The sequence below is a fragment of the Rattus norvegicus genome, chromosome 17 (assembly GCF_021556685.1).
Source record: "Rattus norvegicus strain SHRSP/BbbUtx chromosome 17, alternate assembly SHRSP_T2T, whole genome shotgun sequence".
Classification (NCBI taxonomy): Eukaryota; Metazoa; Chordata; class Mammalia; order Rodentia; family Muridae; genus Rattus; species Rattus norvegicus.
The window spans coordinates 11,605,795-11,618,849 of NC_141550.1; the positions used below are offsets into that span (position 1 = coordinate 11,605,795).

Here is a 13,055-nt window from a genome sequence, read left to right on the forward strand (position 1 = left end):
GAGATGGAGAATAGGGAGATTGGTGGTCCCCTCTTCCCATTACCCCTCCCCCAATCTCAGGGGCCCTTTGTGACAGGGACCCAGGAGCTCTGTGATGTAGGCCTGGGAGCAGCTGCTAACACCCAGAGCGAACCATCAGAGTTCAGTTGCCTGAGGGCAACAGTGTGATTCAGTCAGAGAACCTTCTCTCCCTGATGCAGCCTGAAGGAATGACAAATTAAAACATTCGCTCAGGCATCCAGTACAAGGCCACGCACTACCTTCACGGAGTGCCAGGCACTTGTAGGGCACGACGGTGCCATGGAAGTACCTTCACTTCCGTTTCCTCCAACCGAATGGATCAGCCTCAGCTTCACGACGTGGGCAATGGACATGATCCTGGCCTTCGCCTGTGGACTGGGCCTCTTCCACCTGTGGATACATTTCTTCCCACTCACCTCACCCTCACCTGCAGAGGGCGCCTCCACCACCACCAAAAGGGTAAGACTGCCTTCCATCCACACCAACACAGCCTTCTCTATTAGGGCAACACTTTCCAAATCCAATAGGGAGGTGGCGGACAGGGCATCTCAGCAGACGGGAACCACATCCGCATGAGAACTCACGGGTAGGACGGGGAGAGAGGGCTGCGTGATATCTGCTCTCAGACCTCCTAGAGCAGAAAGAAGCACTATGTCTCAGTGGTCACGGAACTGTGGACCTGGGATGGATAGGCTCCACTAAAAAACGTTCTGAACACTGGTTCCACTGTCCCCCTCCTCACATTAATGCTCACACTACATTGTCTTGGTCGGCTGAGCTCATGTGAAGAGGGTGATGCACTCCTGGACATAGGATCAGGACTTGAGTCACATCTGGCCTCAGGAAATGACAAGGCAGTTCGGAGCTGAGCTTCAGCTTACTGAGGTGAAAGAACACTGACCAATGACATCCGTGGTGGGTCTCACGGAGACTGTCCACACTTGGGATTTTCAAGGGAAAAGAATACAGACTTACCCCTCATCACAGGGGTGTGAATGGGGCCGCAGGTGGTGTCTGTTATCTCTGTCTATTAGGTGGTGAAGAGGGACCACAACAAGGCCAGGAAGAAAATCAGGACCTTGAAAGGTAGGCTCCTTCCTTCCCCTGGACAGGTGACTTCATCTACCCTGTCCCCAAGGGATGACACCAAATGAGTTGCAGACCATGCGGCTGTGGCTGCATGGAAGGAATCAGAAGTGAAGACATTGCCGAGGTGCTGCGCTCAGAATAAAGCCAGGGACGACCATGGTTGGCTGCGGTCAGGAGGGTGGTGTGGGTCGGACCAGAAACATGCTGCATGCGTCTGCAGGCAAATGGGTTACTTCACTTCTCTAAGACACTTTCCTCTTCCACTACACTGGACCTCCCTCCTCTCCACAGGGACATTATGAAGTCCATGGAGCTCGGCGGAAATGGAAGCCTCCGGTCTATGGTCAGGTCCTATCCCACATGTGCCCAGCACTTAGTGCTTTGGGGCCTGTGTCCTCAATCAGCAAAGCTTGAGCTCCTGTTTAGTTGATCATTTCCACAGAAGGGACATTGCATTCAGGCTCCCGTAGGCTCTCAGTTCTCTCCTTTACTCACAATCACCCCATCTGTATTTCTAGCTTACAGAGGCTACAGCAGGAAGAGAGGGAAGGATGACAGGGGACTGCTTTCGCTCCTGCAGAGGTGAGAAGTCTCCAGTGCTTCCTGACTCCTCAATCCCACGCCTGTGAGGAGATCACTCGGGACAAAGGGCAAGGGCTGACCATGGGACCAGGGGCCCTCTGGGAAGGTGGGGTGCGTGCACAGCGCTACTGTTTAATTCGAGTGTGGAGCTGTGGCTGCAGGTGGCCTTTCCTGCTCAGCCTGTCCACCTCCTGCTGCCGAATGCTCCAAGCTGCAACCTTATGTCCTGTCTCCTGCAGCCTGCTTACTGACACCATCAGCTTTTGCCAGCTCTTAAGAAGAGATGCCTCGGCTCAAGGATCCAGACCAGAAGCTGCCGAAGACCACCAGCCACCTAGGCATTCCACAGAGCAGTCTATGGCCAACTTGCCTCTAGTGGCCTCCTTCCCTCTGGTCAAGGAACACTTGCTGCACAAAGATTCAACTTTGTCACCTACCCTGCTAAATTCCCTTACTTGTAAGGAATCACAAACACTTACATGTGATTCTACCCCACCAGTGACGACAATGCCAAAAATGCATCCTTTACCACGACCATGTGGCCCAACCTCCCCATCCTGTCCTCAAGATCCAGTGTTCTGCTCTCCATCCGAGACAGACCAAAGCATGACTCCTCCTCCTTCTCCTCCTCTTCCTCCTCCTCCTTTTCCTCTGATCTCTCTTCCTCCTCCTCCTCCTCCTCTATCCCTTCCTCCCTCTCTTCCTCCTCCTCTTTCCCTTCCTCCCTCTCTTCCTCCTCCTCCTCTTTCCCTTCCTCCCTCTCCTCCTCCTCCTCCTCTTCCTCCTCCTCCCCTTCTTCTTTTTCCTCCTCTTTCTCTTCCTCCTCCACCTCCTCCTCTTCCTCTTCCTCTTCCTTCTCCTCCTCCTCCTCCTCCTCCTCCTCCTCGATGTGAGTGGAAAACACAACTAGTGACCTCACGAAGCACATCTCCTCCAGCTTTGCCTTGTCCCATGGCAAGCCCCCCAGGCCTTGAGCACTCAAACATGTCTCCTTCAAGCTCTTCCTGGTACAAGGCGGCTGCCAGGACCTGGTGTCATTCTAAGTGGTCACAGGATGAGACCCTGCAAGAGGATCTCCATTTCAGCTTCCAAGAGGCCTCATTGTGGACAGACCCTGGATACAGGCAGCTAGAGGCTGGAGAACCCCCGTTCATCAAGCCTGATGTGCAGAAGATACTGGAGCTGCAGATTAGCAAGAGGGTAGAACTGAAGCTCTGGAAAGAGCAAGGAAGGGAGAGCTTTGACCACGCCTTGAGCTGTGTGGGTGATATGCTGCAGTCCTGGAGCAGCGAGCAGGCCATCACCTGCAAGTCAGAGCAGCTCTCAGGTCTCCATCAGCTCTTTTCCCCCAGGGTCTTCTGGAACAAGTCTCAGAAGGACTGCAGGCAGCTTTACTGGGGCCTCCCCTTTCTTCACAGTGAGTCCCTTATGGCTACTGTCAGCATGGTGGGCTCACCACTCGACTCCCCTGCCATCTTTTTCAATGAACTCTCTCCTTACAACTTAAGACAAGCTGAGAGGAATGCAGCTCCACTGCTCTTCTCTCCAAAGCCCTTGCTTCAACACTTGGTCCCTTCCAATCCTTTGACTACAAACGTGCCATACCCCCGTTCGCCACCAGGGTCTGGAGTCAAAACCCTGTCCCCTGACCTAACCTCCCTCCCAAGCCTACAACCCAATCCACCTCCAACTAGGGATTCCAGGGCTTCCTGCCCCATAGATTCAAAATCCCAACTTATTTTCCCAGTTGCTGTTCAACACCTAGATCAGCACCTTTTGAAGAAGAACCAAGAAAGTAGGAGCGATTTACCTAGTGTAGTGAAAATGTCACAGGAAGTCTCTCATCAACTCATTTCCACCAGTTTAGCTTCCCAGGGACAAGACTCTGTTCTCCACCTCCTGAAGGATTTCACTGACCCCCAGCTCAAACAGCACCTAGAGCAACACTTAAAAACCAGGTTCTGGAAACATGAGGACCAAAAGATCCAGCTATCTACTTATCTCATGAAGTCTGAGGACAAACTCCCAGGGATGGGTCATGCAGAAGATAATCGAGGGACTTCATGTTCCTCAGCACTGGCAGGAAAAAGCAGCCCGCATGCACAGAGGGTCTCAGCAAAAGGTCCAGAGATACTCCAGACAGGGAAGGACCCATGCTGCGATCTGACAAACGGTCCAGGAAGACCTCTGAGAGATACTGATGGGATCACAGAGGGATCACTGGGCACAGTTCTAGACTCGATCGCTGTGACAGAGGTGGAGAACTCTGTGAGACAGCCAAGAAGCAACTCAGCAGGTCCCCAGCCAGGAGGACCAGGAGAGCAGCAGCTACAAGACACACTGAGGAACCACTTCAGTGAGCACAGCCATGACAATGACAGTATGGTGCCTGTGGGCACTTGCCCTGGAATTCCGGGGGACCACATGGTGGTCCGTCGTGAAAACTCAGAGACCCATTTGGACAACTCAGAAATTGAAAAACCAGAAACAAATATCAAAACGGAGAAGCAGATGTCGTTGAATGATGGGTCCAACTTCAAAGATACTTCTCCTGGGCTTCCCTTGCTAGATCCTGACGTCCAGCAGGTGCTGGAAACTCATCTTTCAAGACGCCTGGTGAGGCACAGATGGATCTTGCCCCTCAGAGGCCTCAGGGCCCTACAACTCTTCAAGGTGAACAAGGCTGTAGCTTTGTCACTTCCACAACCCCCAAGTCCCTCTCAGACATCTTTGAAATCTAGGGATGACTCTGTTACAAAAATTGCTGCTGTCCTGGGAGACCCTTTCCAGAAAGGTTCAGAAGGAGATCTGAAAAGAAAAACAGTTTTCCAGAGTCAAACCCCTCCCTCTGCCCTCAACCTTGAATTTCCAAGTGGAACTCGTCCTAGTGACAAATTATGCCCCTCTGAGTCCCCTTCAAATGTCCAGAAGAGCAGAGTGGCTTCCTTGTACAGGACACGCAGCCTTGTAGTCAGAGACCGGCACAGCGACACAGTTCTAGGACCTCGGAATGACAACCCAGTGCCAGGTCCAAACCTACTCAAGAGTGACCATGCCTCACAGGAGAGTGAGGGTGCAGATTTAGACCTCTCCCATGGGCTGTCAGTTCAGGGGACCATTGTAGACGCCTGCCCAACAACTAGCAGAGATAAAAGGGAGCTGGAGGAGGAGGGGTCCTGTGACTGGGCTCTCAATGCAGAAGCCAGGGAAGTGTCACCCACTCAGAGTAAAGAACATCTGAAAGGTATAGAATCCCTGAAAGTCAATGAAAAACAGTCCCCTTCCAGAGCCATTTCCAAGGAGCCAGAAGATTCTGTTACTGCTGTCTTCCTGCAGGACTGTAGCACTGGCATGATCTTTCAAGACTGTGGCCCAGAGGTCCTGCTGGAGGCAGATCTCCTAGCCTCTCAGGCCTCACAGTCAGGCTTCAGGACTAGGTCCACTACCAGCAAAACATCCTCCAGGGACATGTACCCTTACTTTTCAAGAGGAGGGAATGTGCCCAAGAATATTAAATCTGAAGAACCATGGACTAGCCATATCTATGATCTAACTAAATACAAAGAGGGCTTTAGGGGCCCCAGGCAAGATAGACACCTTTCACAGACAAGACCTGCCCAAGCCTGCTGGTCAGATACTCGTGAAAACAATTCCTCCCCTCTACCAGAAAAAAAAATTGGGGACAGGATAAAAAGTTTTATGACACACATTATGTCAAGTAAAAGTAAAGTGCAGGAGAACTTCCTGCACAAACACAAGGCCTCATCAGTCAATTCCCTAAGTCAAGGCTCAGTCATCAGCAGGGTGTTTCTGCCCCCACAGGTAGCTGAGGCTCAGGACTTCACGATCTCGGTCAGGCCTATTCTACAGGAGAAAGTGGGGGTTGGCCATGCCAGGACAGCCTCAAAGAAAAGTTTGCACAAAGACCCACCCCAGGCTCCTATGGGCAGGCATGTCTGCCTCCACAGGACTGCCACTGCAGAAAGACACGAAACACAAGGAAACACTCCCAAGGTACACAGCCAACCTTCCACAGACAAATGGATGGACTACACCTGCCAGGCCCAGCTGCTCAGAGAGTCTGTGATCAGAACTCAAGCCTGTCAGCACAGGTTACAGCCACCATGTTTCTCAGGCACCCCGGTCTACTCTCCGTGGCACTGCCTGTGCAGAAGTGAGCTGTCTAGGAAAGCAAAAGCTTTTCTACACCTATCGGGATAGGAAATTTCCCCATGAAAAACTAGTCTTTTCAAAAACAAAAACAAAAAAAGAAAACAAAACCATGGTGTCCGAGTGCTAATTGACTGCTTCCCAAGGTAGGCATTAGTTCCTCTTGTGCATCATTACTCTGGAGACACAACCTGCAGGGCTTGACCACAGGGAACATCTCCATCTTCTTCTGGAGAAGACAGCTCTCCACAGGGTCGGTTCAGTGACATTTGAATGACTTCATGCATTAATTGAGCCTATGGAGGGAGGTAGAAAATAAAATGTTCGGGGCACAGGCAGGGGGTCATGCAGCAGGAGGATGACCTGAAAGGTTCCGTGCATGTAGGTTCAGCCCCTGTGCTTCCAGTACAGACTATGGACTCTCAGGGACCCGTCCGCTGGCGCTCCACCGCAAGCTGGAGGAGCCCTTTATCTTTCCAGTGTCTGGATGCCAACCCAGAAAGCAGTCCCAGAAGATTGTCTAACAGCACATCTGATCATCCGCATGTTCTGGCTTCCTGAATTCTAGACACTGAGATGGGGGAAAAGCCAAGCTAGATATTCTCTGTGTCACTCACAGCCCGGAGGACTCCGGAAACACACACACACACACACACAAACACACACACACACACACACTGTGCCAGCATTAGTCCCAAGGAAAGGACACCTGAGAAGGGTGCTGGGGATGCACTGTGACCTCACAGCTTGCCATGCTAGGCCCCCAGCCTTTATCTTTCCAGGAGAACAGCAGAAGAGGCCTTCTCACACGACTTGCCCACACAGCAGAAGGGACTTTGCCAAAGCACAGGTGCTCTCTGGAACTCTGCGCAGGCAAAGAAGTGTCTCTGTTAGGACCCCCTCAGCTACTTGCCCAGGTTTCCTTACCTCAGTCTTTGTAAACACATGGGGGTAACTGAATAGGAGGATAGCCAATCTCCAGTGAGCCTTGCACTGTTCCCTGTAGAGAGCAACCAGGGCACAGCTCCCATGGAAGCGTTTATTCCCTGATAGAAAACCCTGTTCCCTGTGGTGCCACCAACATACAGGACTCAGCCGCGGGCCCAGTGCCAACACATGTTCCCGAGGTCCTTGGGTGAGACCCAGCAGCTCCTATGGGTGGATATGGGACCAACAGTCCACTTCTGAGCCAGCAGTGTATCACTGGCAGCAGCCTCAGCGTGTCCCAGAGGCCACAGTGAAGTCAGGGCCCTGAGGAAGGCACTATATGGTACCTCAGGAGCTCAGGAGTCACATTTGGGTACAGGAAATTCTCAGAGTGGGTCCCAGGGTTCTTGAGTGGAGGAGGAACTTATCCAAGCAGGCCCAGTTGCAATGCTGGCATATGTGCCTCTGATACTTCCTCCCTGAGCCAACCTAGAATCTGCCAGCACAGGTAGAGGCTGATGATGCTGGATCAGATGATGGAGCGATCCACTGAGAAAACAGTGTCATATCCAGCTGCCCGAGATCCAAAGAAACGCTGGGATGTGATTATAAGGGTTTGCCCAGTTCCTCTAATAAACCAGTGTACTTTTGGCACTTGCCCAAGTCCCAGAATCTGTGCTCTTGACTATGAGCCTTTGTATGCCTGCCTGCAAGGTTCTTGATTGGGGTTACAAGCAATACCTGAGGGTACAAGTGCTAGAGACAGTGGTGTTAAGAGACCACGCAACCAGCAGAACACATTCTGCCCAGCTTATCCCCGTCAACCATAATGGACCATAATGTGGGCCTGGAGAACCTCACAGAGACCTCCACAGTAATGTTCACTGATAACACTCCCAAAGAGGTCACTACACGGGCTCTGACACAATCTACACTGGGAAATACCCCAGAATCCACAACTCTGTTTTCCAAGGTAGGCATTACTTCTTCGTACACATTTTCTCTCAGGTTATAACTACAGTGTTAGACAACAGGAAACATGTGCATCTGCTTCTGGAAGACACACACCTCCACAGGGAGGGGACAGTGCCATTTGAAGTCCCCTCATCTCCAGTCCCATCACTGTTGTGTTAATAATCCTGTAATTATGGAAATAACAGGAAGTCTTAAGGATTTAGAGGGGCTGAGAAACCAACCATACAAGGCTCGACCTAAGGGCTACTTCACCACGCCTTTTCATTTGCTCTAATCTGACCTTTGTGTAGGCTGTGTGGATGGGGCTAGAGAGGCACCAGGAGCCCAGTGCCTTTGCAAGTCACAAATTAGGCACCAGGAGGATGGTGGTTTGCCAGGAGCCATCAAGGAGAAGTTAACAGCTAGCAGGTGATCTTCCTGAGATGGTTCTGTCGTGGACTATGAAGTTAATGATGGACTTGCTTCTCTAGGCAAGGCCAAGAAGATTATATTTTAGGAAAGATTCCTGCTATTAATATGCTTTTCCTGCTATGGTTAAATAGATATAACATCCACTCAGTATTAGCCACGCTTTTGAGCAGATGTCTGCAGAAATACAGAGATGTACTGCCTTGTAGTGATGCTGTGTAGACAGACACGCTGTATAGACAGACATGCTGATAGATGATGTCTTAATTCTTGATGATTAAGAATTCCTAAAATTCTAATATTAGTAATTATTAAGCGCTTTTGCAATAAGACTGCTATTTAGTCTTCTCGGACAATTGAATCTGCAACGTGAGCTCTGCCAGTCAGTGTTCAAGTATCCTGAGGCAATTGCTGCTGAGGTAAGGAGCACGCACCTACAGCTCAGAGCCCGTTCCGAGAGGCTGTGAAACAATGAGCCAAAGGTCACAAAAGGGAACAAACAATTTACTATAGGTGCAAGGACGGAAGGTTTTAAAATGCTGACTGGGTTGATCTACATGAAACATCACTAATGACTTAGTTACATAATGATGGATTTTAATTTTCAATGAACCTGCTGAGCTTGTGACAGATAACATTGGGCTAGGTAATTACTCCTAATGGATATGCATGTAAACATTCCGCTCTGAACTTACTCAATATATGGTTTGAATTTATATGTAAACTTGTGAACTTCTTATGATGTTATCACGTATTGAGAAACACGTATAAGTGCTGAGGACAAAAAGAAGGGATCCCTTTTTCTTACAGAACTCAAGAAGAACTGAGAAGGAAAGGCATAGCAGTGGGAGTGAGAGCATTATGACTGGAGCATCAGAGCAGGCAGAAGGAGCAAGATGAGGAGAAGAAAAGAGCAGAGAGACCTTTTCAGAGATCAGGAGAAAACTTTCTTAGAGAACTTTTTGGAGAGTCTTTAGAATTTTTGAAAGGAGAATTTTTGTAGAAACATGGTGGAGAACTAAGGAACTTAGAAATAAAGGCTAAAATAACTTTTGAACATGTCCATTGTTCTTCCTGTGACTTCAACTAGCATGCTGGCAGCTAGAGCTGAGCAGTTTCTGTAAAGACAGAACAAAGGCTGCATTACTCAATCACCCTGCTTTGCTCTGAGGTGCTAAACGCCAGAGACTACAGTTTCTGGCCTCAGAAGAACTCAAAAGGCAGGTCAGCTACCGCAGCAGAGTGCCTTAGACTTAGAAAGGTAAACATTTTACTATCCAACCGCAACCCTAAATATCTCGCCCCTGCTGAGGCTCTTCCTACCTTGGCTTACAAGAGAGAAAAAGTGAGAAAGAACAGCCACGAAGGCCCCATGCAGTGGTTGCTTAAAAGCCTTGAGTTCAAAGCAGAAGAATCGAATGACCTTTGGAGACGATGCACTGTGAACTCACATCTCGCCATGCTAGGCCCTCAGCCTTTGTCTTTCCAGGAGACCAGCAGAACAGGCCTTCTCACAGGACTTGTTCACACAGCAGAAGGGACTTGGCCAAAGCACAGGTGCTCTCTGCATCTTCCGGTGAATCTCCCACCTGGCTCTATGTGTTGCTTGTAAGGTTTACAGAATAAAGCATAGAAGACCAGGAGGGCAACCTTGACAGGATTTACCTTCAGAGATGCTGAGGTACTGAGACCTGCGGTTCCAGCTCCCTGACTGATCCTGCCCCAAACTGATGCTGTTTCCAGAGAATTGCGTCTACAACGGTTTCAGGAAGGAATGCGAATCCCAGATATCCTTAGTTCATCCAGCCTTTTAGACTGGTCCAGTCAGGACTTTAATTAAACCCTAAACTTTCTCAACACACAGAGATTGGACAACAAATCCAGCTACAGTTAGCTTTCATAAGATTAACCAATTTTTAATGTTCTTGGACCCTAAAAAGGAATTTTTTTGCAATTATCAGAAGACCATCATCTCAGGCCCTTAAGCTGGGGGTAAATGGTTCTGGTCATTTTATGAGTTATAGATATGCTGTCATTTTAGAGGATGATTGAAAGTGGAGAAAATGAAACAGGGAGCCTGGCCTCAGGCAATTCTATCTTCCCTTTCCTCTCCTACATATTTCCTTCTTTCCTAAAGGGAAGGGGGTGGAGAAGAAAAAATGAAGACACAGAAATATTTTAAGAAATTAAATAATTGGGGTAGATTATTAAACCTACACTTAAACCGAAAAATATTTTATACTTATAATCTTACATTGGTAGAGACCTTTAAAATTTGATGAAAAATTATATTTTGTTACATTGGTATTTTGTGTATTAATACAGGTGTAAAGTTTACATTAAATCTTTTTTTTCATGTTTATTAACTTGGGTATTTCTTATTTACATTTCGGTTGTTATTCCCTTTCCCGGTTTCTGGGCCAACATCCCCCTAACCCCTTCAACTCCCCATTTGTATGGATGTTCCTCTCCCCATCCTCCCCCCATTACTGCCCTACCCCCAACAATCACATTCACTGGGGGTTCAGTCTTAGCAGGACCAACGGCTTCCCCTTCCACTGGTGCTCTTACTGGGCTATTCATTGCTACCTATGAGGTCGGAGTCCAGGGTCAGTCCATGTATAGTCTTTGGGTAGTGGCTAAGTCCCTGGAAGCTCTGCTTGGTTGGCATTGTTGTACATATGGGGTCTCGAGCCCCTTCAAGCTCTTTCACTCCTTTCTAACATTCCTTCAACGGGAATCCCATTCTCAGTTCAGTGGTTTAATGATGGCATTTGCCTATGTATTTGCTGTATTCTTGCTGTGATTCTCAGGAGAAATCTACATCTGGTTCCTGTCGCCGGCACTTCTTTGCTTCATCCATCTTATCGAGTTTGCTGGCTGTATACGTATGGGCCACATGTGGGGCAGGCTCTGAATGGGTGTTCCTTCTGCCTCTTTTCTAAACTTTGTCTCCCTATGGTCTCCCAAGGGTATTCTTGTTCCCCTTTTAAAGGAGTGAAGATTTGCCTGTTGGTCATCCTTCTTGAGTTTCATGTATTCTGTGCATCTAGGGCAATTTGAGCATTTGGGCTAATATCCACTTATCAATGGGTGCATACCATGTGTGTTTTTCTGTGATTGGTTACCTCCCTCAGGATGATATTTTCCAGTTCCACCCAATTGCCTATGAATTTCATAAAGTCATTGTTTTTATAGCTGAGTAATATTCCATAGTGTATATGTACCACGTTTTCTGTATCCATTCCTCTGTTGACGGGCATCTGTGTTCTTTACTGCTTCTGGCTATTATAAATAAGGCTGCTATGAACATAGTGGAGCATGAGTCTTTGCTTTATGTTGGGGCATCTTTCGGGTATATGCCCAGGAGAGGTATAGCTGGGTCCTCAGGTAGTTCAATGTCCAATTTTCTCAGGAACCTCCAGACTGATTTCCGGAATGGTTGTACCAGTCTGCAATCCCACCAACAGTGGAGGAGTGTTCCTCTTTCTCCACATCCTCGCCAGCATCTGCTGTCACCTGAGTTTTTGATCTTAGCCATTCTCACTGGTGTGAGGTGAAATCTCAGGGTTGTTTTCATTTGCATTTCCCTTATGACTAAAGATGTTGAACATTTCTTTAGGTGTTTCTCAGCCATTTGGCATTTCTCAGCTGTGAATTCTTTGTTTAGTTCTGAACCCCATTTTTTAATAGGGTTATTTGACTCCATGTGGTCTAACTTCTTGAGTTCTTTGTATATTTTGGATATAAGCCCTCTATCTGTTGTAGGATTGGTAAAGATCTTTTCCCAATCCTTTGGTTGCTGTTTTGCCCTAACCACAGTGTTCTTTGCCTTACAGAAGCTTTGCAGTTTTATGAGATCCCATTTTTCGATTCTTGATCTTAGAGCATAAGCCATTGGTGTTTTGTTCAGAAAATTTTCTCCAGTGCCCATGTGTTCGAGATTCTGCCCCGCCTTTTCTTCTATTAGTTTGAGTGTATTTGGTTTGATGTGGAGGTCCTCGATCCACTTGGACTTAAGCTTTCTACAGGGTGAAAAGCATGGATCGATCTGCATTCTTCTACATGCTGACCTCCAGTTGAATGAGCACTATTTGCTGAAAATGCTATCTTTTTTCCATTAGATGGTTTTGGCTCCTTTGTCAAAAATCAAGGGACCATCAGTGTGTGGGTTCATTTCTGGGTCTTCAATTCTATTCCACTGGTCTATCTGTCTGTTTCTGTACCAATACCATGCAGTTTTTTTATCACTATTGCTCTGTAATACTGCTCGAGTTCAGGGATAGTAAATCTCCCAGAAGTTCTTTTATTGTTGAGGATAGTTTTAGCTATCCTGGATTTTTAGTTATTCCAGATGAATTTGCAAATTGTTCTGTCTAATTCTATGAAGAATTGGAATGGTATTTTGATGGGGATTGCATTGAATCTGTAGATTGCTTTTGGTAAAATGGCCATTTTTACTATATTAATCCTGCCAATCCATGAGCATGGGAGATCTTTCCATCTTCTGAGATCTTTCTCAATTTCATTCTTCAGAGGCTTAAAGTTCTTATCATACAGATCTTTCATTGCTCGGTTAAAGTCACACCGAGGTATTTTATATTATTTGGGACTATAATGAAGGGTGTCATTTCCCTGATTTCTTTCTCAGCTTGTTTCTCTTTTGTGTCGAGGACGGCTACTGATTTATTTGAGTTAATTTTTATACCTAGCCACTTTGCTGAAGGTGATTATCACATTTACTAGTTCTCCTGTGGAACTTTTGGGATCACTTAAATATACTATCATATCATCTGCAAAGAGTGATATTTGACTTCTTTTTCAATCTGTATCCCTTTGATCTCCTTTTGTTGTCTGATTGCTCTGGATAGAACTTCATGAAT

The 13,055-nt window shown here is 47.6% G+C and overlaps 1 protein-coding gene across 1 annotated transcript; it reads left to right on the plus strand.

The window, feature by feature from the left end:
- Window positions 1-146: 146 nt before the first annotated feature.
- On the plus strand, window positions 147-5,966 carry LOC134482813 (spermatogenesis-associated protein 31A3-like). Its single transcript, XM_087591652.1, has 4 exons — window positions 147-480; window positions 1,056-1,107; window positions 1,629-1,692; window positions 1,932-5,966. Exons 1-4 carry the CDS (start codon window positions 301-303, stop codon window positions 5,911-5,913), a joined length of 4,278 nt encoding a protein of 1,425 aa, XP_087447778.1. The 5' UTR covers window positions 147-300; the 3' UTR covers window positions 5,914-5,966.
- The last annotated feature ends 7,089 nt before the right edge of the window (window positions 5,967-13,055 follow it).